The 25,390-nt window shown below is 50.3% G+C and overlaps 1 protein-coding gene across 13 annotated transcripts in view; it reads right to left on the reverse strand.

Annotated features, from left to right (window-relative positions):
* Positions 1–25,390, reverse strand: part of LOC120908831 (supervillin) — a 192,768-nt gene that overhangs the window by 36,741 nt on the left and 130,637 nt on the right. For 3 of the 13 annotated variants that reach the window (XM_040320260.1, XM_040320258.1, XM_040320267.1), the window contains exons 3-10: positions 24,059–25,370; positions 23,636–23,985; positions 20,288–21,262; positions 17,023–19,543; positions 12,042–13,285; positions 10,749–10,973; positions 7,994–9,382; positions 5,513–6,035 (exon numbers count right to left, since the gene is read on the reverse strand). In XM_040320260.1, coding sequence (XP_040176194.1) covers positions 5,513–6,035; positions 7,994–9,382; positions 10,749–10,973; positions 12,042–13,285; positions 17,023–19,543; positions 20,288–21,262; positions 23,636–23,985; positions 24,059–25,370 — 8,539 coding nt within the window. Of the gene's footprint in view, positions 1–3,337; positions 3,458–5,512; positions 6,036–6,866; positions 7,559–7,993; positions 9,383–10,748; positions 10,974–12,041; positions 13,286–13,739; positions 14,705–15,434; positions 15,625–17,022; positions 19,544–20,287; positions 21,263–23,635; positions 23,986–24,058; positions 25,371–25,390 lie in introns of those variants that run through there. The other 10 variants (XM_040320264.1, XM_040320263.1, XM_040320262.1 and 7 more) reach the window with 10 other exon arrangements.

Raw genomic sequence — 25,390 nt, forward strand, 5'->3', positions numbered from 1 at the left:
TCACGCCGGTTTCCGGTCTTTCGCCAACAACCCAAAACCCAAACAACACACCCGATGAGGCGAAGATTTAAACAAAAAAAGAGCGTGGCGTGTCGTGTCGCGCTCTGCTCTGTGTCTGGCAAATAGTTAAATATTTCTTAAAATATTCCACCAACGTACCACGTACAGAGAGGAAGACAGAGAGAGAAAGAGGTCGTTCGTCCCTTCGCAACGCGACCAGACCGGAAAATTCGATTGTGAGAGATCTTTGTGTAGTTGTGCGCTTTAATGTGTTGTTCAGTGAATTTCGGAGGGTGAATTTCATGTTGCTATGCGCAGTTCCCTAAATTTTCTCCCCTCGTCTATGGGGAAAGGGAAATGCTTTGCTTTAAATGATGCTGATGATTGCACACAAAGGCAAATCTCCGTAGGTCAATGTCAGGGGTAGAGGGTAGAGCTGTGTGCGGATGCAGACGCCGTTTTTCGGGACTCAATTTTCGGATCTCCCTTATTCGCAATCCTACAGCGGAACACATGTTCTTGCAGTATTATCTGAGATTTAAACAAGATCTCAGAATAAGACTCGTCAGCAAATCCTCTCAGACAGCACACACCTTCTTCTTCAGGTAGCAATTAATCATCGATCAATGCTTCTTGCGTTTCGTCGTCTGTATGCCAAACCAGCTACCGGAGTTATCAGTGGCGTTTTATCTTGCTCTCACAGTTATCGCTCAAAACCGATTACGAATGGGAAGCATGAGTAATAGAGTCGTGTTTTTTATTGGAACTCTCCCTAACTCTCCCTGCTGCCCGTCTACAAAGTGTCTAGCTTGGTGGTTTGAGATATGAACGAAACGTACCTGATGTCTCAATGGTTTTTTCTTCGATTCGAGAAACGTATCGACCGTACAGAAACTGATTGCAGCTCCAGATGGATTTCACTGCACCGCACCAGGTAGCGTACCAAATAGCGTTTGCAATATGACCTTCTTTCCTCCGTATCCCTTCTCTTACGCACCAAAAGGGACAGGGAAAAAGTGCAACATTTGCTTTGAACTTGCTGTCTTCACCAACACAGGCACAAACACAACCGATATCTGCCTGAAGGTGCGGCCACGGCACACACCTGGACGATAAGGACGAACCTTGCTTTGGCCTGGCCTGGCCCGTTCGTTGTCTGCACGGGAATTGCAATTCTTTCTTTTTCTCTTTTGCTCTGAAGATTACACCGGTTCTTTATGATCTACACAAGCACACACAACACACACACACTCACTGGACTGTTTCCTTTCGCCTTTACCCACTTCCTGAGACGCACACACACACCGAAACGCTCGAAAAACGCATCGAACGCGCGCTGTACCAGCTATCTCTCTGCGCCAAAGGGGCGGCTGGCTATCTGCGCCACATGGGTGGACGACAAACGAAACAAACAAAAAACCGGGGAAAGGGAAAAGGCAGATGTGAGAAACACAGTTGCAATAAACTGCGCAGCTACAAACGCACGTGCGCGCTTAAACCTCAAACTTCTTATCGCGGAACTGGAACGAAGCCTAGAGTTGGACGTAAACGATAGATCCCTTGCAAACAGCAGCTAATCGTCTTCTATTCAGCGTCCTCCAAACCATCAGATGTGATGGGATGGTTCTTGCTTGCACTGGCAGATGGTGCAACTAACTGATAATACTGCTCGAATCTTACATCTTTGCAAGCGTCGTCTACTTTCTAATGATGAGAAATAACACACAATTATACACACACAGGAAATAAAAGGCAACACAAATGCGTAACGTAACAATACTCTACAAACTGTACTGCAAACCGCCGCCCATTTGTCTTCATCATGTCCCCGCAACACATTAAGAAGGGCGTCCCCGAGGCGTCCAACGTGAAAAAGAAGGGGGAAACATACGAAAAACATAAACACACCAAACGGGCTGGTTATTGTCGGGTCTGTGGGATTCCAAGATGCGATCGCGCAGACGCACGCGCGGTTTGTGTCCGCCGCGATGATGGATAAAAAGTTAAGTCACAGCGTTTGCTGCCCGCGGGCGCTTGATTAGTTCCTGCCCGAGGCGACCCTTTCGGGGCAAAACAGGCGACACAGGGTGCATGAATACCGCCGCCAGCTCCACAGAAGCGTGTAGCCGTGAATGGGTTGCGAGCAGAAAGACACCCTCTTCTCTACAACGTAGGGAAGATGTTAATGTCTCTTCAAACACTCTTCTCAAGTCGGCCGGTCGAAGGTGGGAGGCAGTGAGCGAACACTAGAAAACAACACCTACGAGACGGTCAATGATCGATGCCTGCCCAAACTCCATTCAAACGAACCAAACTCAACGTGTGCTTCCTCCACAATAGACACGCACACTCACACACAAGAGATGAGCGTAAAAAATACTATCTACAAAGATGAATTCTTTTCCAACACAAACTCCTCGTTCGTTTTTTGAAGATCATTTCGTTTCGATCATTTCAGACCTCTGTTTGGGCGTTTGTTTTGTTTTTGTTCCTTTCGCTGTGTCCCTTTCGCCCTGCTTACTTCAAACTAACACACACACCAAACCAGAAGAAGAAGAATGAAGATGATGCCCTATCCCCTTAAAAAAAGGGGCACAAGAAGGGCTATAACCTTCTCTTCTAGCGCACGAAAGAGGCAGCAGACGACGAACACGACACGATCAAGAAGCGACCGGTTTGTTGTATACTTTTTCCCCCATTTCTTTTCGTCTACATTTCCATCACGAACGTGACCCCAAGCGGAAACCGGGAGACTACGGGAGGAAACAACAGCGGTGTACAGTGCGCGCCCTTTTTGCCGTCCAGCAGCATTACACACAAAACTTTCAGCATTTTGGTTTGGCCCACAAGATCGAACGTTCACTCCGAAGCTGCCAAGAGGCCATCTCCACGGAGTTGCATCGCAAAAATGCATTTATACACACACACGAACATGGATGCAACTCCACTGGGTCCCACTGTTTATACTTTCGTTTTCGATGCCAACACAACACACGCAAACAACTCCCTCCCAGTCAATGGGGTAACAACACCACATAGAACTGGGTCGTGGGGCACGATCTCGCAAACATTTGCAAATTGCGACGCTTTATGCCCTCCTCCCCCTTCTGTCTGTCGCCATCTAAATACAACAATACTCGCACACACAGGCACACACGCGGAAAAGGGCATCACGTAAAAGGCAAACACACACTTTCAGCGTGGCCCTCTCCTCTGTCTGTGTTCTCCACAGAACAGCTGACATCATTTCGGGGTATCAATCGTTCTGCTTTTCAAGGTTTAACTACACTCAAATCTGTCCCGTTTGGCTGTGTGTGTGAGTGTGTGCTTCAATCACCTTGTTTGGTTTGTTTGTCGAAAAACAAACAGGGCACAACACAGCACTGTTAGCGAATTATCAAACACAAACACACAGGGCGAAAATGACGCGACACACGCTAATACGGTCCCGGTAGCGACGAGCGCGTCTGTACGCTTTGGGAGTAAGAGAGAAACTGATCGTTTCGTATGCACCACCATCAGCACTGCCGCGTTTATGCTGCTACAAACACACCGCAGCGACGGGAGGGTTGGTTTTTGTTATGCTCGGGCCATGCCGCCTGCTGTGGTCCGCTCTCTCATTCGCGCTCTCTCACTGAGTTTACCGCGGCGTGTGTAAATTTGAAACCGGTCTATGAGGCGGCGGGACAGTTACTTATAAGATAATTTCATTTATCTCCCTATATGATTCATAACGTAATTCTCGTTATTTGAAGAGCTCTTGAAGCCTTACAATACTTCGCCAATTAAAAATTAAACCCTTTCTATTCCCGATATTAAACGCTTTATTCTCATGATAGGGCCCATAGTGCAAAACACGAGAGAGAAGTTTACAGTCAACATTTGAGACAGAGAGAGAATGTCATCAACGCGAGATGCGAAGGAGACACTTTAGGTAATCTTCTCTCCTTGTTCTGCTACCACAGCCCATGATACAACCCGAGACGGATAAAATGAATCCTAATTTTATCTCACCATCATATTTAACCCAAGAATTGGTTTTTTGTTGACCAAAATGTATAACAAGTTTATGAATGAAACACCATCAAACAAAAGACATCAAACACCTTTCTCCTCCATCTAACTAGCTTCTTCCTGCTCCCTTTCCTTCGCAGCTATTAGTCGCACACCATTTAATGACAAAACGATGTACCTCTCCCTGATGTTGGCGATCGGTTTGATAATGACCACCTTCGGACGGCGATTGGCAATCTTACAAAACCTGTCGTCTACACAAGCCTCCCAGCCGAGATACGGACCGAGACAACAAACCCGCCACCCAACCAGTTCTGTACAGAAGGCCTTCCCCCCATCCCTTTGACCCTGCCAGCTTCTGGCCGACTGGAATGGGAAAAAAAGGAAAGTGAAACCTTCAAAGCCTAGTGAGACCAGAGCAAACGCACACGATGTAGATATATTACCCATTGGCCTTCAATGCTCTTGCTACGGCTTGTGTAATTAACACACCTGCTCCTCTCCTCTTCGACGCAAGATCTCATCTCAAATGACCACGATCAAGAGAGGGGGGTAGAGAGGAAGGAAGGAAGAAATTTGCCATAATGCATGCACACACCGTGTACCGCATCATGTTTTCGTACATCACCCATCATCGTGACGTATGGTGGGCATCAATGACAGTGTCTCCTGCTCCAAGGTCGGACCGGTTTTTCGAAGGGGGGGGGAGAGAGAAGTAGCATGGGGAATATGTTTTCACTCAAATCCATTCCACACACGGCGGAGAGCAGCGCAGCGCAAAAGAAATTGCCCAATTTTGTGCCTCGCGAAGCAGAAGACGCCTCCACATTTCAACATTGCCCCACGCGATGCAGCAGTAAAAGAGGAGGCTTTACGACCACCCTGCGCGAGCGGATACGGAATACGAGTAGCATATATACACACACATCTTGCCACTTCACTGCCGAATCATATCGGACGCCATGCTCGAGTGCTTCCGAGACAAAACAACAAAACGGGGTGGGGGAGAAGAATAATCCTTCTACGGTCAAGCGAAAGAAAGCGTGTTGGGAATGGGGTTGAGGCGAGTTGATATGCACTTGCTCTGAACATATGAACTCAGACGGAAGGGGAGATGGAAAAGGTAAAAAGCACCATCATCATCAACAGCAGCAACAGCAACATCATAATCGTAATCTTATGCTTCGTTGCGTGCCTTAAGGACGGCCCATCTACCCTTCCTAACAAAACAAAAAAGAACTTCACTACTGTGTGCGAGCCTCTCTTCAGTGACATTTAAGTTTAAAAGGGCTTGTGCGTATTGCAGGGGGAGCGGGGGAGACCATTTCAAGTCATGCTGGGTGAGCATTTGTGTCGTTTTTGCGTAACACGAACCAGAGGCGGGCGGCCAGCCTTTAATCGCTGACTTATGAATATTGAGGCCGCAGTCATACATAATTCAGTGTGAAGCAGATGATCAAACAAGACGAAATTTTGGATTAAAAAAGGCAACACTTACCCTTCATTCTGACGACGGCGCCTAGCGACGGCCGGATTCTTGTTGATCGACAGCAGCTCCCGGTTGAGGGCGTTACCGCCATCGGCGTCACTGCCCGCGAACGTACGCGGGAAGGCCGGAATCGGCAGCGGTATGTACGACGGTGGCGGTGGCTGCGATGCCCCACTGTTGTTGGCCGTGTTCGACACGTTGCGCAGCATCTTGGCGAGATTCTTGCCCGGCGCCACACCGTCCTCGTCGTCGTCATCCTCCTCCTCCGACTCGGAGGACGATCGCACCGTCGGTGGTGCTGGTGCCGCCGCCTCGATGCTGGACACGGTGGTCGACTTCTTCAGGTTGCTCACCGCCGAGTGGGTGGACTTTTTCAGGCGCGACTTTAGCTCCGAGTTCAGATCGGCCGGAAACAGCCCGACGCAGCCGGACTTTGACTTGAGGATGCCGCCCTTCAGCTCCGCCATGAACGGGAGCTTCTGGGCGTTCGGCGGCAGGTACGCCGTCGGCGGTTTGCGGGGACTCATTTGCTCTGCAGGGGGGGGGGGGGGAAACGATTTAAATTAGTTGAAATGCTGCAGAAAGAAGTCTCCAGTTAACACATAACAAACAGGTGCCTTGTCGGGTCGAAGTGTTGGTAAAAATGTTAGCGTTAAATGAAACTGTAGCCATTAAAAGAAAACAAAAACACATGATTTAAGACACACACAATATTAAGGGTATGAAGGGGTGATAAAACATAGAACAACATAGCGCAACCATGTGATTAGTGTTGTCTAGCGATTAGTTTCCTATACAAATTGGAGTTTATTTAGAATTGGGGAGTAAAACATAAAACAGCGAACACGTTTTGCAACAAAGCATACACACACACGGGAACATATACACAGAAACATAAAAACACACACACAATGCCACACAACAATACCACCAAAAGCGGGCGAATGTTTGCGTTATCCAAAGCGTAAGCAGCTGTGCGCCACACACACCAACACACCACAGTTGCTTATTGCAGGTATAGGTTATGTTCGAAGCAGATTCACCACCCCCAGCCGAGATCCACCACAACCAAAGCGAAATGTATAAACACACAGGACAGGGGGGCATCTATTTTCCCCCTCACACACCACACCATCACCTGAAAACGCGCGCAGGAAAGAATCTTCCGTAACAGACGACGAACCCCGCGTGTGCCCGCCAAGCACAGGAAATAGAAACGTAAACACACACACACCCACCCACCCACCCACCCACCATACCTCCCAAGACCAGCGTGTTTGTAAAGTAACCCTTAGTTAATTCGTGAACGTAACACAAGGACGGAAACGGAAGGAAAACAAATAAATGTAAAATCGAAACGTACCAGGCGCGGTGCGCACTAATCATCTTGGCTTTTGGGGGTCACGATGGCGTGCTTGCTTCTTTACAGCGCAAGGAATAGCATGGTGAAGGCAAGGATCGGACTGCAAGGCATGCGACAACAAGACAAGATTGCATGCTGGGTTGTGCTTGCTGCATGTGTGCAGGATGAGGCAGGAAAGTGTGCAGCTATCGAGAGAGAGAGTGTGTGGGAAGGATCGTTCACGCATGCAGGACACTACTGGCTGATGAGCAGGCAACGAGCGCAACGAAACATGGATGAACGGCTCGTACATAATCACACTGTTCGTATCACTTCTTTCGTCACTTCTCTTCCCAATAGATTCCTAGTTTGTTTCACAATTTGTCTCTTCTTTTGGAATGCCTAGTGAGATCTTTTCGGTGCCATTGTCCACACCGCACGTGTTGAATGTTCATCTTGGCAAGATCATTGTTTTGCTTTTCGATTTTTTCGCCTCTCTTTTTTGCTTCACTCTTGACTTTGATCTTCATTGCACTTCGTTGACGACTTAGTATTGGTATAGTGGTCTTAACTTGCTTAAAAAACTTATCTTACAAATACGCGCACTAACACACACTAACACACATTTACACGCTTACATAATTGTGGTTTGCTAGGGTAAAAGCTTACAAGTTTCTTCATAGTACAAATTACAGTAAAAAAAGGATTCAATTTTAGCTCCTCTCTAGCTCATCTACAACAACCTTCGACGAAATGGGGAAAAGGGAAGGAAAAAAAGTACGATCAGCATAATGTCATTAATATCAGTCACGAAAGGAAGAAAAAGTTGCATTATCCGACATTAAAACTCATTGAAATTTCAATTGAATGTGGAATAAAACCGTTAAATTTAATTTAAAACACGTGTTGAATGAATTTTCAATACCGAGCAAACTGCTCGAAATGAGAAAGGGCGTACTTCGAGTACCACTCAATAGAGGGCGCTACACTCGTCAAGAGGATTTCTGCTTATACGTAAACAGCAAATGGTTCCGATCCACAGATAATGCTACTTTTATACTCCTTTTAGACTTTTCATAAAATTTTTCAAGCTAGCAATGTCTAGCTATTGTTATCTGCTTTCCCCTTGCATCCCAACATACACACACCTATAAACAGCTTATCGAACTCCGTGTCCGCCATGGACAGATCTTCGGTGGTAAGGTTCAGCTCCTCGACCGTTTGCACGGGCTGTACGCCGCCGACGGTACACTTGCCATCCCAACCGTTCGCAGCGATCGTGCTGATCAACGTTTCCAGCCGCTGCTCGAGCAGTAACGATTCCTTCGGCATCGATTGGCTACGCCGCCGTGACTGCTGCTTGCCTGCCGTCCCATTATTGGTCGGTGTGTTAGGCTCCCGCACCGAACTGTTCCGTGTCACCATCATCGATTTCCCGCTTACAGGCTGCGCCGCAGTAGCCGCCGGTGAGCTTTGCCCACCAGCCTTGCAGCCAAAGTACTTCGCGAACCGATCCTCGACCAGCGCAAACCGCGAGCTGCCGTTGGATTTGCGCGTAAAGCTGCGGGAAAACTGTTGCTGCGACGTGCTGTTGTGATGCGTGCTCTGCGACCGCTCGAGCGACGAGTCCAGATTGTACGACCGTTCCATCTCGCCACAGCCAATCGGTAGGCTTTCGCATTCGCGCTCGGCCGCCAGCCCGTTGCCAATGCGCCCGGTGGGCGAGGGCGGTGTGTCAAACGTCGTGCCGGGCGCTTTCAATATCGACGACACGTCGAGCGTCATGCGCAGCCGGTTCCATTGGTTGGCAAGCCGTGACACCTTGCCCTTCGTCACCACACCGTCCAGCTCGGTGGAAACGTCCAGCGCAGGATCCTTTTCCTTGTGCGGTGCCGTTGTGGTCACTTTCGATCGGTTCGAGCTGTTGAGGAAGTTGCGCTTCAGTGCTAGCACGTTCGAGCTGCCGCTACCGAGCGATGGCCGGCTCGGACCGTTCATGTTCTCCACCCCGCTGTCGTAGTTGTTCTCCTTGCCGGAGTCCACGTTCGAGTCGCTGCCATCGCTCGCATCATCCCCATGGCCTCCCTGGGTTGGACTTTGCACACCGTTCTCCGTACTGTTCAGGAAGGTGGTTGTCGTCGTCGACGGGATGCTCATAAACTTGCGGCGTATCCGATCCACCTTCGGCACGATGTGCTGCAGCAGCAGGTCCGTTTCTCCCTCCGATCCAGTGCCGTTGGTCGATCCGTTTCCATTGCACTGCTGCTGCTCCTGGTGCTGCTGCTGCTGCTGCTGCCGAACGGAAACGTTATTGTTGCTATCGTTTAGAAACTTGGGCATCGCGAGCTTGCCGATCGTGCGCACCTTTAGTAGCGTTTTCCTGCGCCGCACCGCCGGCAGCTGGTTGGCGGTACCGTTCGCGAGCGCCGCTACTGCCGTTAGCTGGTCAGCTCCATCCTCACCACCACCGCCCTTGACGGTTACGCATCCGCCCGAGAACAGTTTGACCTTCTTCGATACTTGCAGTGTCGAGGGATCTGTTGTTTCATCCCGCACAAAGAATAAAGGGTTTTTTCCCCCCACACAGAGGATAACAACCGCATACAACAATATCATTTTTTGCAGAGTGCGTGGTGTTGTGCAGCAAGGCGCGCAGCAAGTGTGTGGTGTCGTCGTGTGTTGAGTTTTTTGTTTGATTGTTTGTTTGTTTAAAAGCAAATGTGATGATTCACGGCACGAACCGCGTTTGAATTTCGCGATTCCCGATTGATTGAGTGCATCATGCAAAATGTGTGTGTATGTGTGTGTGTTGATGTGATTTGTTGTATGTGTTCATGCGTGTAGTTTTATGCGTGCAAACGTGGCGGAAAGAAAAGAAGAGAAAGAGTAAAATAAACGAAAAAGAAATGCAATAGTATTTGGGTTCACTGCGAAGTAAAACGCCTGCTCGCGCGGCGTGACGTCATCTCCTGGGGGAAAACAATTACACAGCTGCCGTCATGAAAATTGCAAACGGACGGAAATAAATATCCCCCCCCCCCCTTAGTGGCGAACAAACGATCTAAAAAGGATCATTTTTCACTCAAAATCAGACTTCAAGTCAAAAGCTAACGCGCTGCGATGTTTTTTCCTCCTTTCCTTGATACAAAGGATTCACACAAAGCAGGTCACAGCCACACAGTAAGGCGACGGTGCATTGTCACAACAATTGTTTGACTCACATTTACCACAAAGTGGATGGATAAGTACTATAAAGGAAACAGAGCAGATAGGTCGACATGCAGCTGAGAAAACATGCAAGTTTATGGTTAAACACACAAACACACTTGAGATGATCCAAATGATATGTCTATTAATAAGATGCGGGGGGAACAGGTTTCCAGACCAAAAAGGACGTATCAGTGTGGTTTTACAAGGCTTTCCAGGAGTTCTCATGGCTGTGGGGACACGTTATTGACTCTTTCTTATGCGAACATGAACTAAATGTAATGGGAATTGTACTCTATAGTACCCTTGTTGGACAAATCCAATAGGAATTCACAAGGCGCCTGTCCAAAAAGGATACCATAGAGCCCAATTTCCAACATGTGAAATTCACTTCCAATAAGAAAGCGTGAAGGGTGTGTCGCACAACTATGAGAACCCCTGGAAAACCCCTGTAATGGAAACGAAAAAAACATAATCATGCAATGTTTAGCTGATTTGAGGTTTAAGAAGAACCACGTGCCAATCAAAAAAGGATGAACAAAAAAGAGCACAAAAACGTTCAAAAACCATCACACGTTGATGGTTACACCCTAACGAGGGAAACAGCATCTTAACGAGAGCGGCACACAGACACACACTTCCGTAAGCAGAAAGAGAGAGAGAGAGGGGAGATAAAATAGTACACGAGCTTCTTACCAAACTCGGCGCCAGAGTCATCCGAGACGATGTTGTTGTTGTTGTTGTTGTTCGTTGGTATCGTGTTCATGATCGGTTGGTGGGCCGACGGTTGATGATGACCCGTAGAGTTGCCGGTGGTTGGCGGTGGCGGCGTGCGGTACTGGCCGCTGCTGAGGCCACTATTGATGGCGTTATTGCTTCGCTCGATGTCGGTTGGCGAGATCGTCTGCGTTGTGAATTGAGCTACAAAGATTTGTGGGATGGAGGGAAAGTGTGGTATTAGTAATCATGTCTCGGTACGAATTTTCTTCAACGGGCCTGCTTTTGAGAAAGGGGAAAAGAAAGTTAATACGATGTAGAATCTTTAGGTTTTTTTGTAATGTTTCACAAACAATTTTAATTGTATTTTTTTTTGTCGTTGGAGGCACTAAAGTGCATTTCAAGACACATTTCGAAGACAATTGTTCAATTTCCGGCACACACAAAATTGCCTTCAAAACCTCCGAAACGTCTTCACCATAAATTGTGCTTTATCATTACCTAACATCCTGCGTGATACGGATGATGATGACAAGCTATGAAGTGAAGGAGGGAAAAAACACCACCCCACGCATGATGAATGTTTCATGAGCGCGCATCAAATACATTGCAGCTATTTTTACACGAAAAGCAGGTAACAGCAGAATGAAAATGTGTTTTGGGTGAAAAACCAAAAAAAAAGAAAGAAAAACAAAACACTTGCATGCACTTTTCGCGCGACTCTAATGCGCGTATAGACGGTCGACACTTTTCCGCCTTGCAGCAGCGTCTCTTCACACAAACACACACACACACACACACACGCACGCACAGACACTCGGCGCTCGGCGACGAAAAGTTTTGTCCATCATCATCATCATAACCAGAAGTGCCCGGCAGTGCTCCGAAGGATTAACGGATAAAAATAAACACGCACGACGCACCACCGCACTTCTCAGCATATACTCACGGCGGCGCTCTGACACAGATTTTCCGGCAGTGCAGCAAAAGCACAGCGGTCTTTCCCCGGGGGCATCATCATCTTCATAGATCGGACTGCTGCAAAACCATGAGTCGTGTGTGTGTATGTGTTTCTAGCCGGCGCCGCTAGACGCTTGAGCCAAGCGCAGTGTAGTAGTGTCGTCACGCACGGCGCTATTTTTGGTACCGGGCAAGAGGCGCACCAAAACCAGGCGCCTCCATGTCATTTGAAAGTGCACACACACGCACACACAAACCTAATCATAATAATATATTTAACACACACACACAAAACAGGCGTTCAACACTTACCTCGCCTCGGACGGGCCACGATCGGCCGGTTGAGTAGTGGGTTTTCGTTCTCCTTCAGCTTGCTTTCCAGCTGCGCGAACATGCTCGCCTTCGCCCGGACACTGCTGGACCGTCGCAGCAATCCCTTGTCAGTGCCGTCCTCCCCGCCACTGCTGGTCCCACCACCGCCGCCGCCACTGCTCCGGCCAAAGCCCACGCAGCCCCCAAACATTCTGTCGCCGTCCGCTCCAGCCGCCGTCGAGGCCGATTCGCGATCGCTTAGATCGCTGCTACTGCCACTGTGCGGCGACGAGGAAGGCGTACTACTGCCCGGCGAGCTAGCTCCAGCGACGCCACAAACCTTACTTCCTGCTCCACCACCACCCTGCTTGCTGCTCTCGCTGCTCGCACTACTATTGCTGCTGCACGGTCTCAGCAAACGGGGACCAACTCCACCAACTCCACCGTCGTGCGATGATGAGCAGGAAGAGGTCGGTGACAGTAGTAGCGCTGCCGCCAAGCCTCCTTTACGCCGCCCCGGTACCGGGTGCTCCTCTTCGTCCGACTCCTCGTCCCCGACGCGCACTACCAGCAGCTGTTCCTCGTCCGCATTCAGCAGCTCCTCCTCTCCGTCGTCGTCGTCGTCGTCGATCGTTTTCTTCGACGGGGACTTTTCGCTGTCGCTCGTCTTCACCGAGGACGACAGCACGTAGTCGGTGGTGCCGGACAGTTCCTCCGTGCCGCCCCGGCCACCCCCAAACTGGACGCCCGAGTCGGAGCTGAGCGAGGCGAGATTGAACTCGCCGCTGATAATGGAGTGCGAGTTCGATTCGGCGGTGCCGAGCGTGGGCGACAGCAGCTCAAACGACGAGGACGATGGTTTCGGCTCCTCCGCCAGGCAGCCACTAATGCCACAACTGTCGGACGGCAGCGCAAATGACACTGGCGGCGTGGGGCGATCAACCGAAGCGCTGCGCTGAATCAACAGCTCCAGCGAGCTGCGCAAGCAGCTATGCTCTGGCGCAACTCTACGCAACTCTGGCTCCGCCGCCGCCGGCGTATCCTCGAGCTGTCCAGCAGCTGCGTTACCGACTGCGTTTACCACACAATCACCACCGGTGCTGTGGTGATGCTCTTCTGCTGCACTACGATCGACATCGTGTTCGCCGGACCGGTCAGAAGCTTCTACCACACACTCTGGGGAGGATCTTGAACCGCACGGCGATACCTGTTGCTGTTGCTGCTGCTGCTGCTGTTGGGCACTGCTTGGAAGGATGAGGCGTTGTGGAAGAAAAAGCAAGAGAAAAAATCGAACAATTCAGATCACACACGCACACACACACACGCATTGTTCGACATTGTATGAAAGACACTCCAGGAGGCGCAATCAAACAGTGGGACACACACGCACACAGAAAACAAGACACGTTCACAGCAACAGCTCAATTCGCACACTTTGTACAAAATGATCAAATGGGTGGATGAGCATGAGACGATGATCAAGCACAATAAGGCACAGCAGTTGTTCTCGGGATGTCATGGGCCGAAGAAACGAGCACAATGATGCGACGACGTAGAACACATTTTAAGTTGGACGTAAATTAGACCACCAACACAAACGAGGGACAGTTTTGTACGTCACAGAACACGGTGCTATTGCTAGAACGTATTTTTAATTCTTTCCCCCGTCTCACAACCCCACCTCTAGAGCTCTCTCACCTCCTTCTTCTCTATCACACAGCAATGCTCCTCAAGCAAAAAAAAGCCGAAATCACTACTTATCGATTGCAACTTGCCACTTAATTTTGCTCACTCGAAAGGAACGACAAACTTTAGACACCCAACACAAGGAAACCACTTTCAAAATGGAACGTTTTGTTCGCCGCAAACGTCACTTTCTAATTCTTCGCGTTGAATAACAATATATAGCTCGATGTCAACGTCGCACAGAGCGCTAAGCGAGCGCGTGTAAACCCCGCACCAAACGACGGACGCTTGGTGTCGTCAGTCGAACGGATATAGACAGACTGTTGGGTTTCGGTTGCCACCGATTCACACACCCGATGTCACACGGGACTAGTGTGCACGGGAAAGCGGTAGGCGGGAGTGGGAAGATAGTAGTCCTAATCCATCCGCCGAGCGAGGGACGGGACGACGCGTGCGCACAAAGCACATTTATCGCACAAACACAGAACAGAACACGAACGCCTTACAAGTACACAGTATCATACCAGCGATCGTCACCTCTTTGGGGTACGTTTTTCGGGTCTTCTTGCGGGGTCATAAGTTATTCTCACATTTCATCTCCAAGTTATTGGGAAGCAACGACTGGAGAAGGAGATTTTGCTCAGCTCAAGGGTTCCTCGCTTGCGCCTGCGCATGCCACACACGTGTCATCTCTTCGGACTAGACACATCTCTAAAAATTCGCTTGTTTGTAGTTGTGGTGGAGTACTCCTCCCGTCTCTATTGCTCTGTATCGCCTTTGTTTTGATTGTATTCCCTCGTGCAAAACACACACACACGCACACGCACAAGACATTCAAACCAAACAAACATCCAGCGGAAGGCCACGAAAAACCAAGGTGAATGGAAAAGGTCAGTGGACACGCACACGCAACGAGGCTGAGACATGGAAATCAAGGTCGAACAGACACCGTGGAAAGTGTTAGGACATCGTATCATGTTCATTGGCTACTGGGTCTTTGGAGGACCCGACTCCACATCAAGAAATAGAAATAGATCCACCTGATTAGGTGCTAATGCTGCTCTCTGTGTCACTTCTCTACACCTCTGTACCTTCTTATCGCGCACTTGCTCTTGCTCTACACTGTTGCAAACACACACACAATCCGCCTCTTCACACAAGTCGTAAAGATCAATGCCAGCGGTTTGAATTATCTGAAGTATTGGCTGTTGCAAAACTCACATGACCACCACCCTGTGCTAACACAACACCTTTGCGCTGGCTTACGAAAAGGAAATGCCGATAAGACTTTATCTCATTCTAATTATCTAGTGCAATACTCTTCACCGTTTAGCAGACGAACTTCTAACGTCGTTTAACCTATATTATCACAACCACTAACACTGCTCAGTGTTGCACACAGGGTAACACACACTGCCCCCGTCTGTCGTAACCGTTTGCGAGAAAAATCTATTTTCACGCAACGACGAGTCCACACACAAGCACAGCACAGTTCGATCGTTGTTTGTTTCTGCTCTTTTTTAGCTGCTGCCCTAACACGAGTTTCGTTACTTTGATTGCCATCGGACATCGGTGCCAAGGGTAGAGAAACAAGAGCAGGAGCGTCAGCAGCACTATCACAGGATAAGAAGCGCAGTAGCCATTCAAAAACAGGATGATCATGATATGCTAAGAGAAAACGACTTCAATAACAATTACAAAACGTACTCTTCACCGGGGACGGATGACATTTTTGACACCTCCTAATATTCCACTTGTGTTTTGATATGTGAAATCCAAACAAGCAGCCGCTCCAGTAACAACATCCAAACGGGAGCTTCACTTCCGTACAATCTGCTTGAAAATGGAAAGCTGACCAACGGGACGCGTCGAACGAGAACGTGTCAAGCACGACGATCCGCTCCTTACTGAACTGCACACACCTTTTACCAAACTACCTGTGAACGCATCTCGCATCAACGCCACTGCCGCTGGTTGCAATTTTGCAATTGCAGCTGCCAAAAAACGCAATCAGCTTAAGAGACGTCACACACACACAGAGCAAAAAAGAGGAGAGACGGCGGCTTTTGGCAAACTTTACCGATCGAGATCCGATACAAAGAGAGGGTTGTGAGATGTGGACATGGTGGGAAGTAAATGCCGTCTTCACCCACGCGCTGCCATGTGTAAAATGCGTCTCGGCAGCAACTCGGAAGAAAGGAAAAACACACAACAACGGGTACCGAATTCGTGCTACCGGGTGCATTTTCCTTTCTCTATTCCCCCCCCCTACCCCCACAAAACGCGCGGACTTTCCATTTGCTAGCACGCAGTTTGGGAGAAAGAATAAAGCGTGGGGAGAGGGAGTGTTCCAAAAATACAGAAATTACCACAACACGGCAGAATATATCACCGCGCGTGCTAGCGAAGGAAATCGCTTATTTCTTCCTGCACACGCGTGCACACAACGAGCCGGAGCGGGATGATCCAGCGGAATTCCGATCATCGATTGCAGCGTGAACCCGTGGTGCACCATCATCGACAGCTGGAAACGAAGGGCAAATCAAAACACCCGACTCGGAGGGGTGGTGGTATACAGCAGCCATGAAACGTGTAAAGCGTCCAAAAATACGCTGCAACAACCGCGTTCCGCTTTTGGGCGGTACGGAAATAGAATACGCACGCTCGCGTGCGCCGCGACGAGACCCCCGACGAAATAAGCGAGCAGATTAACGAGAAACAAATTCTCTGGATAAAAGTGGCAAGACCCCGGGCTTATAGTTGAACTGGCTAGGAAGTGGGTCTCGGGAAATGGCCTTCCTCATCCGAAGCGTTAGCTTTTTCTCACACCAGCGCTTAAAACGATTACAACAGATTGCTTTAAATTTAGCATAAACATATGACTGCGGTACGGTCGAGCTACGCCTCTAGTCGTCGGAAAGAGAAACACATTCCATGTTCATAAATATTCGATAGAGGTAGACCATAAATCAGACATAGAAGATCAATGGTAGTATCATCTTCCCTACTTCATCCTCTCTTTCCAATTCCAAGTCTGAAGGAAATTCCAAGTCTGTAGGAAAATCCCCGGTTCAGTTGGTACAACAGCTCGAAACCGTTTCAATTTTCAAACTCAACCATATTCACCACCTTTCGAGCAGTTCGTCTCGGCTAACCTAGAGCGCCATCTGTTGGCGGGAATTAACTACATCCAATAAATCCTTTATACCTAACAACAACCTTGAAGTAGACGGGAAGATAGTAGAGCTTGTCCCATAGTCACAACAATTTGTCTCTTCTCTTTCCTTTCACTCACCTGTTGATCTCTGTTGAAGTAACCGGTTGTGTTTTGTACCGGAACGATTCACGTCTGCTGATGGCGCTACCCGTCGAACTACTAACAGCAGCCGAAGTCGACGCAGACTGACCACTAGCGCTGCTGCCTCCGGATAGGAACTTCTCCATGTTTCTGATGCGCTCTGCAACCGAAATGATAGGCTTTTCGATGTTTGTTACCTGCGGCACTATCGGCGCCGGAGCCACCGAGTCCGGATGCTCCAGTGAACGGCTGTGCACCAACGACAAAGCGCCCGGCGTTCCCGCTTCCGACGAACTGGCACTACCCAAGCTACCCAGCAACAAATCACCACTACTACCACAACCAGCAGCAGGCTGCTCGACGATGCATCGCGTCCGTTTGGCCGGTGAGTCGATCTTCAGTATCGATCGCTTCATCTCCTCCGAGTCGGACGTCTCCTCGCGCGAGCTCTTGCGCGAACTCTTCAGTATCGGCCGTATCTCCTCATTCTCCGACGAGTACTTCTTCTTCAGTATCGGTTTCGGCGTCACCGGCGCCTGGTGGTCCGGTTTCAGGATCGGTTTAATGTCGTACGCCTCGTCTTCGTCCACCAGCAGCATGTCCTGACAGATTTCGGCCGCCGCCAGTATGACGGCCTGCGAGATCGACACATGCTTCGGCGGTTCGCTCGGCGTCGACGTAGACGAGCTGTCGTTTTTCTTCTTCAAAATGCCGTGCGAGATGCTACCGTTGGCCCCCGGTCCCGTACTGACACCGCTGCCCGAACCGCTAGCGATCGAGTTGCGGCTGGTGCCACCGCTCGCCGCCGCACCGGACACATCCTCCCTCGATTCGTAGCTCTTCTGCTTCAGTATACCGTGCGCCTGCTGCTGCTGCTGGTTGGAGCTCGCCCCGTCCTCAAAGCTGTTGCGGCGCGTGTGCTTCACCAGTATCGACCGGTCGTCCGGCGAATGGCTGCGGCTGTAGCGGCTCTCGTCCAGCGAGCAGCGCTTCTTCAGTATGCCCTGCTTGCGGTTCGACCGTATCGGTGTGTCGACGACGCTCGGCGAGAACGTCACCGGCGACGCATTGCTCGACGCAGAACTGGCCGCCGTGGACGATTCGACCGCCGTTTTGCGCTTCAGTATCGACACGATGTGGTTGGCCGAGGTGCCGGAGGAGCTGGCCGGCCCGGCCGACGACGAGCTGCCGACCCCGCCGAGCCCAGCACCGCTCTCGTCCATGCTCTTCGCCCGCGAGATGCAGGACGAGGACGTGCTGAGCTTGCCGACGCGCTGCGGCGACAAGCTTTTGCGCTCAAAGTGCTCCACCGAGCTCATCTTGACGAGCTTTTTCTTCTTCTCCAGGTAGCCGCCGCTCGATGGACGGGAAAGTGGCGGATCGCCGTACTCTTCCTCCCCGCCATCGTTGTCGCGCAGCACGATGATGTCGGCTTCGTCGAGCGATTGGATCAGCTGACTCTTTGGACTGTTCTCGATGACGACAAACTCGTCGTTGAACTGATTGTCGAACAAGATCCGATTAGCGGGTCGCATCTCCTGCTCCTGCTGCAGATCGTCGTCTTCACCAACGTCCACCACCGCGACGTACCCTCTGGAGGAGGGTGGTTCCACCACGACCGGCTGCAAGGGCGCGTCCTCTTCAACTTCGTCCTCATCGTCGTCGTGGTACGCCACACCGTTCATTGCCGCACACAGCCCAGAAGGCCCGGCTTCCATATCTTCCACCACCTCCTGTCGCCGTTCCGCGCTCGATGGCACTTGCATCTCTGCCTCCTCATCCACCTCCATCCTTTCGGGCGGCTCTAGCTCCACACTATTATCGTTCGCCACGACTAAATCACCCAACATATCACTAATTGTTGCTACCTCTAGTGTGGGTGATTTTAAAATTTGACTAAATTTAGAATATTGCCCTATCGAGGACGACTGTTCCTCCGATATTTCATCCTCAAGGTCCTCCGCGACCACTGCTGCGACCACTTCCGCCGGTTCTACCTCCATCTGCACGTCACCGGACACGCTCTCCTCCGCGTCGCGAATCGAAAGCGCCGCAAACGATGGTTCAATTTCCTTCGGCTTGGGCTCCTCCATGGGCGCGCCCGCCGACTCGGTCACAATCTTCAGCAAACGGTTCGTTCGGGGCGGTGAAATCACAAGCTCCCGGCGGGCCTGTTCCATGTGGTAGGCCAGCGATGGGCTGCGTGCTGGCGGCGAGCATGGCGATGGGCTGTTGTTGACCGTACCACCGCTCGAATGGCCCGACAGCCGCGAACAGATGCGTGCGGGCGGTGAGCACGATCCAGCCTTCGAGGTCGTTTCGGGCGAACCGCCGTGTTTCGGGCTCGACCGGTTCGAGGAGCTCGGCGGCCGCGGTGAGTTGGTGGGTGATTTCTCCGTCGAGGACGATGACTTGACCGGCGAGGAGCGATTGCTGGACGAGTACATGTCCGGGCTGCTGTGGGGCATCTTTAGCCGACGCTGGTATCGACCCGCGGACGCTGAGCTCGTGGTGGTTCCTAAAAACGAGTGCAAGACGGCATTAGTATGTCGGTGTATTTTCATAAACAAAGGGTAACAACGGGGAGGTCAGAATGTTGCAATACGATGGGTTCTACTTGCTTGCACTAAACGGATGCTACCAATAACAAAAAGTCTACAATGGTTTAAGTCTACTTTTGGATCGATTCGAGTAACGTAAGCAAATGCAAATGTTAATCACGATCAGCTTTCATCTTGTGAAAGTGTGTCTGGGTGTGTTACTCACTCATAAACTAATGAAAATTAACTGAAATGCTGAATGACAGTTTTGAAACATAAACTTTTTTTAATCATTTGCATGCAGATGTGATGAGATGGATTAAGAGTAAGTGGCATTATAAGTTAATGGACTTTTTGAATCAAAATGAAAACCGTTATTACAAAACGCTGGATTTAGGGGCTGGATTAGTAACAAATTAATAATTCACACACACGCTCGTTTTGTCAAAACATAATTTAGCGGCCGAAATACTGCTTTCCTAAAGCACTAGGGCATTCGATTTTGCTCTACCGAAACAAACACACATCTTTCTGTCTTCGCTTTTCCTCTACTACGCACGAACACGGGGGACGACAACAGGACACATATCGCTCGCGACAACACAAAACACGCGTCTGTGGATCCACAGAGAAGGGGGAGGGAGGGGGTTGTCTCCTCCCTGCGAGTGCGAACACAGTGAAGGGATGAGGAGAGATGCTTCCACGCGGGAAGCCCAACTTACTTGCGCCACCGGTCGGTTCGTCCGTCTGCGAGCGATTGAGAAACGATTTGCGCTTGGCCGACTTATCCTTCGGCGGCGACGGCACCACCTCAACCGGTCCCGGCATCACCCCCTTGACCGGGCTCAGCCCGCTTATGTCCTTCGGCAGGGCCGGCGATCGGGCCGCATGCGATCGTTTCATCGTGGACGTTCGCAGGCGCGGTGTACCGACGGCTGCGTCCGGTTCTGGCCGCTCAAAAAACCCAGCCACCACACCGCCCGGTGGCTTATCCTCCTGCTGCTGCTGCTGCTGCTCCGTCACACCGTCAAGAAGCATAAGCGACTGCATACGATCGGTTATTAGCGTGCGCTCGTCCTCCACCGGCGGCACCATTCCGGAAGGTGTTTCCACCGCCTGCACTACTACAGCGTTACGCGTCTTGGCGGCGGCGGCGGCGGCAAGGGGAACTCGCTTGGCAGCAGATGAAGAAGAGGCGGTAGTTATAGTGGCGGCAGGTGTATCACTCTTTACCTTCGCTACGCGCTCGCCCTTTATCGTTTCGGTCGTCGTCTTGAGTCTCTGTTTCATGTTGACGGCAATCGACGGCACCAGTCGGCGGCCAGTCTCGCCTCCCGCCGGGAGCGGGGCGGCTGCAACCTTCTTCGCCACTGGCTTGGTTGTTGCTGCTGGCAAGGGCTTGCTGGTCGTTCTAGTAGCCGTTACATTGCTGGTGGAATGTTTCGATAGTGTCGTGCGCGTGACCGTCGACACCGTGCGGGAGGAGGCTGATGCTGGTAGTGGGTTAGCGGAAGCGGATCCCGTCACTGGCGGCGCGCGATGAAACACGGCACGCTGGGAGCGTTCCAGCTGTGGCTGCTGCTGTTGCTGAGAGGCTCGTGGAGCTTCTTCCCCGGCAGTGCCTCCGATCGTGGAGAGTGACATCGATCCCGTGACAGATTTTGCAGCATTTGCGAGAGCTGACGGTGGTTCCATGCCTGTGTGTAGCGTTGTTGTGCGCCGTAATGTTCGTCCCCAGCAGGAGATAGTTTGGTTGGTTCATGTGTGCGGGTGTTGATTCGATTTTGTTACATTTGGCACACAATTTACCCGCAAAAAGGCATTACAACACATGTTGTACAGCAACAAGAGCGAGTGATAATTTGGTTTGGTTAACCGACGCACATACAAACACGCACACACACACATATGTAAGCGTTTTTGTGGGGTATTTCCATCCAGGATGAGCGCAGGCAGGTTGGTTTGCAGAATTTTGTTGATCGGTTGGTTCGACGGTTGTTACCAATTTTCAGACCGATTTTCGGTTGTTGTTGCAGTGCAGTAGTGTGTGTGTGGTGGTGGTGGTTGGTTTAGCAGAGGGAGTCACAGGAGGAGGAGTAGTTTTTTTTTTGTTTAAACAAAGTTGCAAAGTTGAAACCGAAGAAAAGAAAACGGTAATAAAAAAAGGAACAAACGTTATTAGTCGATGTGTGGTTGTGTGTTTGTGGTGTGATTGACTTGTGCGTGTGATGTACAATAGAAATAATGACATTGCAGCAAAAGAAAACCGATGGATTGTTGATGATAAATTTAAAAACCTCTAGCAACTAAATGAAACTACTTATTTACGATCTATTTACAGAAAAAAATACTACAAAATTCTAAGAAAACATATAAACAGTTGATAGAGAAAAATCTACTCTACTTCATAGATATAGGAGAAAGAGTAAACAAACACACACATATGTACAACGTTGAATGTAGTATCCCAATCCAAAAAAAAAACTATTTTCTATTTAGACAGATTGTGCTGTAGGTTCACATTGATCGAAAGTGTTGTGAGTACGGGTCTGTGTGAACATTGTGAAGCGGTTAGTAATTAGTATCCATTAAAGGAATAGCACACACGCACACACATAAAAGGCTCCCTCTTGCCTGTGAGGAGAACAATTTGCCACCGCTAAACAATAGAGATGGTGTTTTTTTTGTCGTTGCTGGTATTGAGAAACAACAAGGGAAAGAAGAAAACCCCATCGCCAGCATAATTGGCTGCAGAGCAAACATAAATGCACAGGGTATCACCACTTCTCTACATTGAAAATCACATAATTAAACGAACCAGTAGCATGGAAAGACACACACAAAAAAACATTAGAGCCACCGTTCGAACCATTTCCCAAAAAGCGTTTCCCACACATCATCGACTGCATTGGAAATGCTTTCGATTTCGGTCCCAATTTTGGGGCGAGAAGGAGGAGCGCGCACATTAAGCGCGACCACGGCGGGCGCTCGCGAGCCGTAGGTAAATTTAAAGGCAAAAGCAGCAAAGCAAAAGTGTAAAAACAGGCCCCCAGTAGCCCGCTCACCAGGCAGGTAGGTGAGAGTAATCTTGTGAAAATGCCACCCGTTGCATTACCGTCCCGGCCGCCCCGTGTGCTTTTACAAAAAGGAAACGGACGGCCGAGAAGCGTCAAGCGGTATCGTAAACTACGGTTTAATGAGTTTCGCTTAAGCGTTAATTGTGCGCGGGCCTCGCCAAAGACCCCCACACCACGTTGGCACACTTCATTTGGTAGTTTAATTTAATTATGCGCGCCTTTTTTCCCTTCCCGAAACGAGAACTTTGCACACGTCGTCGTCGCGAGGGAACGTGAAAGTCAACTTTACATTTGTCGAGGGAGCTGGTGGGAGCCGCTAACCGACGCGTTGACTGGTCGGTTTACCCTTGATATCCGGCTAATGATATCGAAGTACTACTTTAAAAGAAACTATTTTTCATAAATTACAATCAATCGGTTGTTCGTTTTTGTTAGTTCTTTTCTCCTCCCAAAACAAAGGAAGAGACAACAGATTGGCGAGGGCGGGATTGAAAAAGAAACACAAACACAGAAAGCTACATACGGATTAGATCGGAAACGGTGAGATGAGGAAGCTAAATGCCTTCGATGCATCAACAGTTTGCTGTTTGCGAATGGAAACGAAATTATAACGAAGCTGTGTATATATATAGCGCAAACTGTTACAATGGAAAGCTTTAAATAATTCCTACAGTGAAAGAATGATTAAAATTAGGGAAATTCAAAACAGTCTACCAAGTGATGAGGCTAAGAAAAACCATTCGACCTAGCTTATACTTTACATTGCCGGAAGAATCAGATAAAACTACACCTTCAATCATGTTCCTCTCACACACTCAACCAATTAGAATTTGATTCTTCCTGCAGTAAGGTCCTATAAGAATGATGAATGCTCACTACCGAGAGCGTGACAAATATGACCAAAATTGCATGATTCGCAATCTAAACCACCTTACTGCCCCTTATACACCAAGCTATGCAGCTCTTCTTCGCCTCCAAAGAACGATTGCTTACCGTGAGCGGCCGCGGCCCGCAAACGAGACGATCGTGTCGTTCGTATCTGTTTCGTGACGCCAGCGCCGGCGTTCGCGCTACTACTTTGCTTCTCATCTCCGGATCGATTGTGGCCACTGCTGGCGCTGCGTTCCCGTGCACCGGTTGCTACCGGGCGGGTCGGAACCGGTCGGGTAGTAGTAGTAGTAGAGCCGTTGTTGCCGGCCGCTTTCGTGGAGGAAGCGGCGAGCCCGGCCGAATGGGGACGCTTCGTGGTAGTGGTCGGTTTGGATGAGGGTGGTAACGATGACTGCTGCTGTTTGCTAAGAATTGCACTTGATGGAAGAGTATTCGGTGTTCTAGATGATGATCTAAAATGAAAAAGAGACGGAACGATTAGCATCAAGTCCTGCCACCAATCTTACCCGCCCTCACGTCGGCTACCTTTTGCTAGGTTCCAGTCTTTCATTTTCGTTCTCGTGGACATTGTTTCTTAAGTAAATGGCTTTACGTCTATCGGCTTTGTATTTCGCTATCCTATCTATATCCTTGGCGGCGAACGCGGGATCGACGAGGACGGGCGCGACGCCCGCACTGCTGCTGCTGCCCGTGTCCGACCCGGAGTGGACGGCCACGCTCGGCACAATGTTTTCCTTGCGCGAGCGCACCGCGACCGACGGCCCGCTGCTCGATGGCGTCGGCCGGACCGGATGGGCCCTGGCCGTACCGTGACTAGATGGGGCGCTCGCGGACGGCTTGGCCGCGACCGCCTGCCTGCTGGAGGAGTTCGACTGCTGCTGGTTCATGATGTGCGCTGCTACCCTTTCCGCTTCCTTCTCTTGACATATTATGTTCAGCAGTCGGCTGACCGGGGTCGACTCGGGCCCGAAAAAGTCCGATATGGTTTTCGAGCGCGTCTTGACGAAGGCCTCATGCCTCCGTGAGCCGTGCTGGCGACGACGCGGTTGATGCTGCTGCTGCTGCTGCTGTCCGTTTGCGATCGACGATGCAGCGGCGGCAAAGGCGATGCTGCTGCCCGCCGCACCGGACGGTGAGTAGCTCGAGCCGACGTTCACCGAGGGCGGTGAGCCCAGGGAGCGTTGCGTGACGAGCGGTCGCTTCGGATACGAGACGGGCGGATGCCGCTGGACGCGCCGGAAGTTTACCGCACTGAACTTGGGTGGCTGGACCGAGGAAGTACTGTTGGTGCTGCTGCTGCTAACCGGTGGTAGCGTCGTTTGGTGGTTCGGTGCTTGATATGCGCGACCCTGCGGTGGGCTGCTGGCTGTGCTGGCAGTAGCGATGTAGAGATCACAATGTTTCGAAACGCTCGGCTCCTTGCGGGACTGGTATTGCTTTTCTTGCTGCTGCTGCTGTTGCTGCTGTGGCTGTTGTTGCTGTTGTTCAGCGCGTATCACTTGCAAGATTGCGTGCAGACCGGAGCTTTCGTTGGACGACGTAGGCGCTTGCTGTTGCGGCAGGTTGAGGTGAAATTTGCTCTCCTCTACCCGATGGGTTGGTTCCTCCTCGTAGAACGGTTGATGAGGGGGCGGAGGAGCGTAGTGGTGGTGCCCCTGATACGGTTGATGAACGGGTGGATACGACGATGCAGTGAACTGTTGATGGTGATGATGATGATGATGAGGCGGTTGCTGATAATTAGTTTCCGATTGCTGTTGGCAGCTTAGTTTGGCAGTGGCGGATGAGAGCTTCTTCTCCAACTCGTGGATAGCACTATTCACGAACGGTTTATTTTCTGTAGGAGCGAGGAGAAAG

Source organism: Anopheles arabiensis, chromosome 2 (genome assembly GCF_016920715.1).
Source record: "Anopheles arabiensis isolate DONGOLA chromosome 2, AaraD3, whole genome shotgun sequence".
Lineage (NCBI taxonomy): Eukaryota > Metazoa > Arthropoda > Insecta > Diptera > Culicidae > Anopheles > Anopheles arabiensis.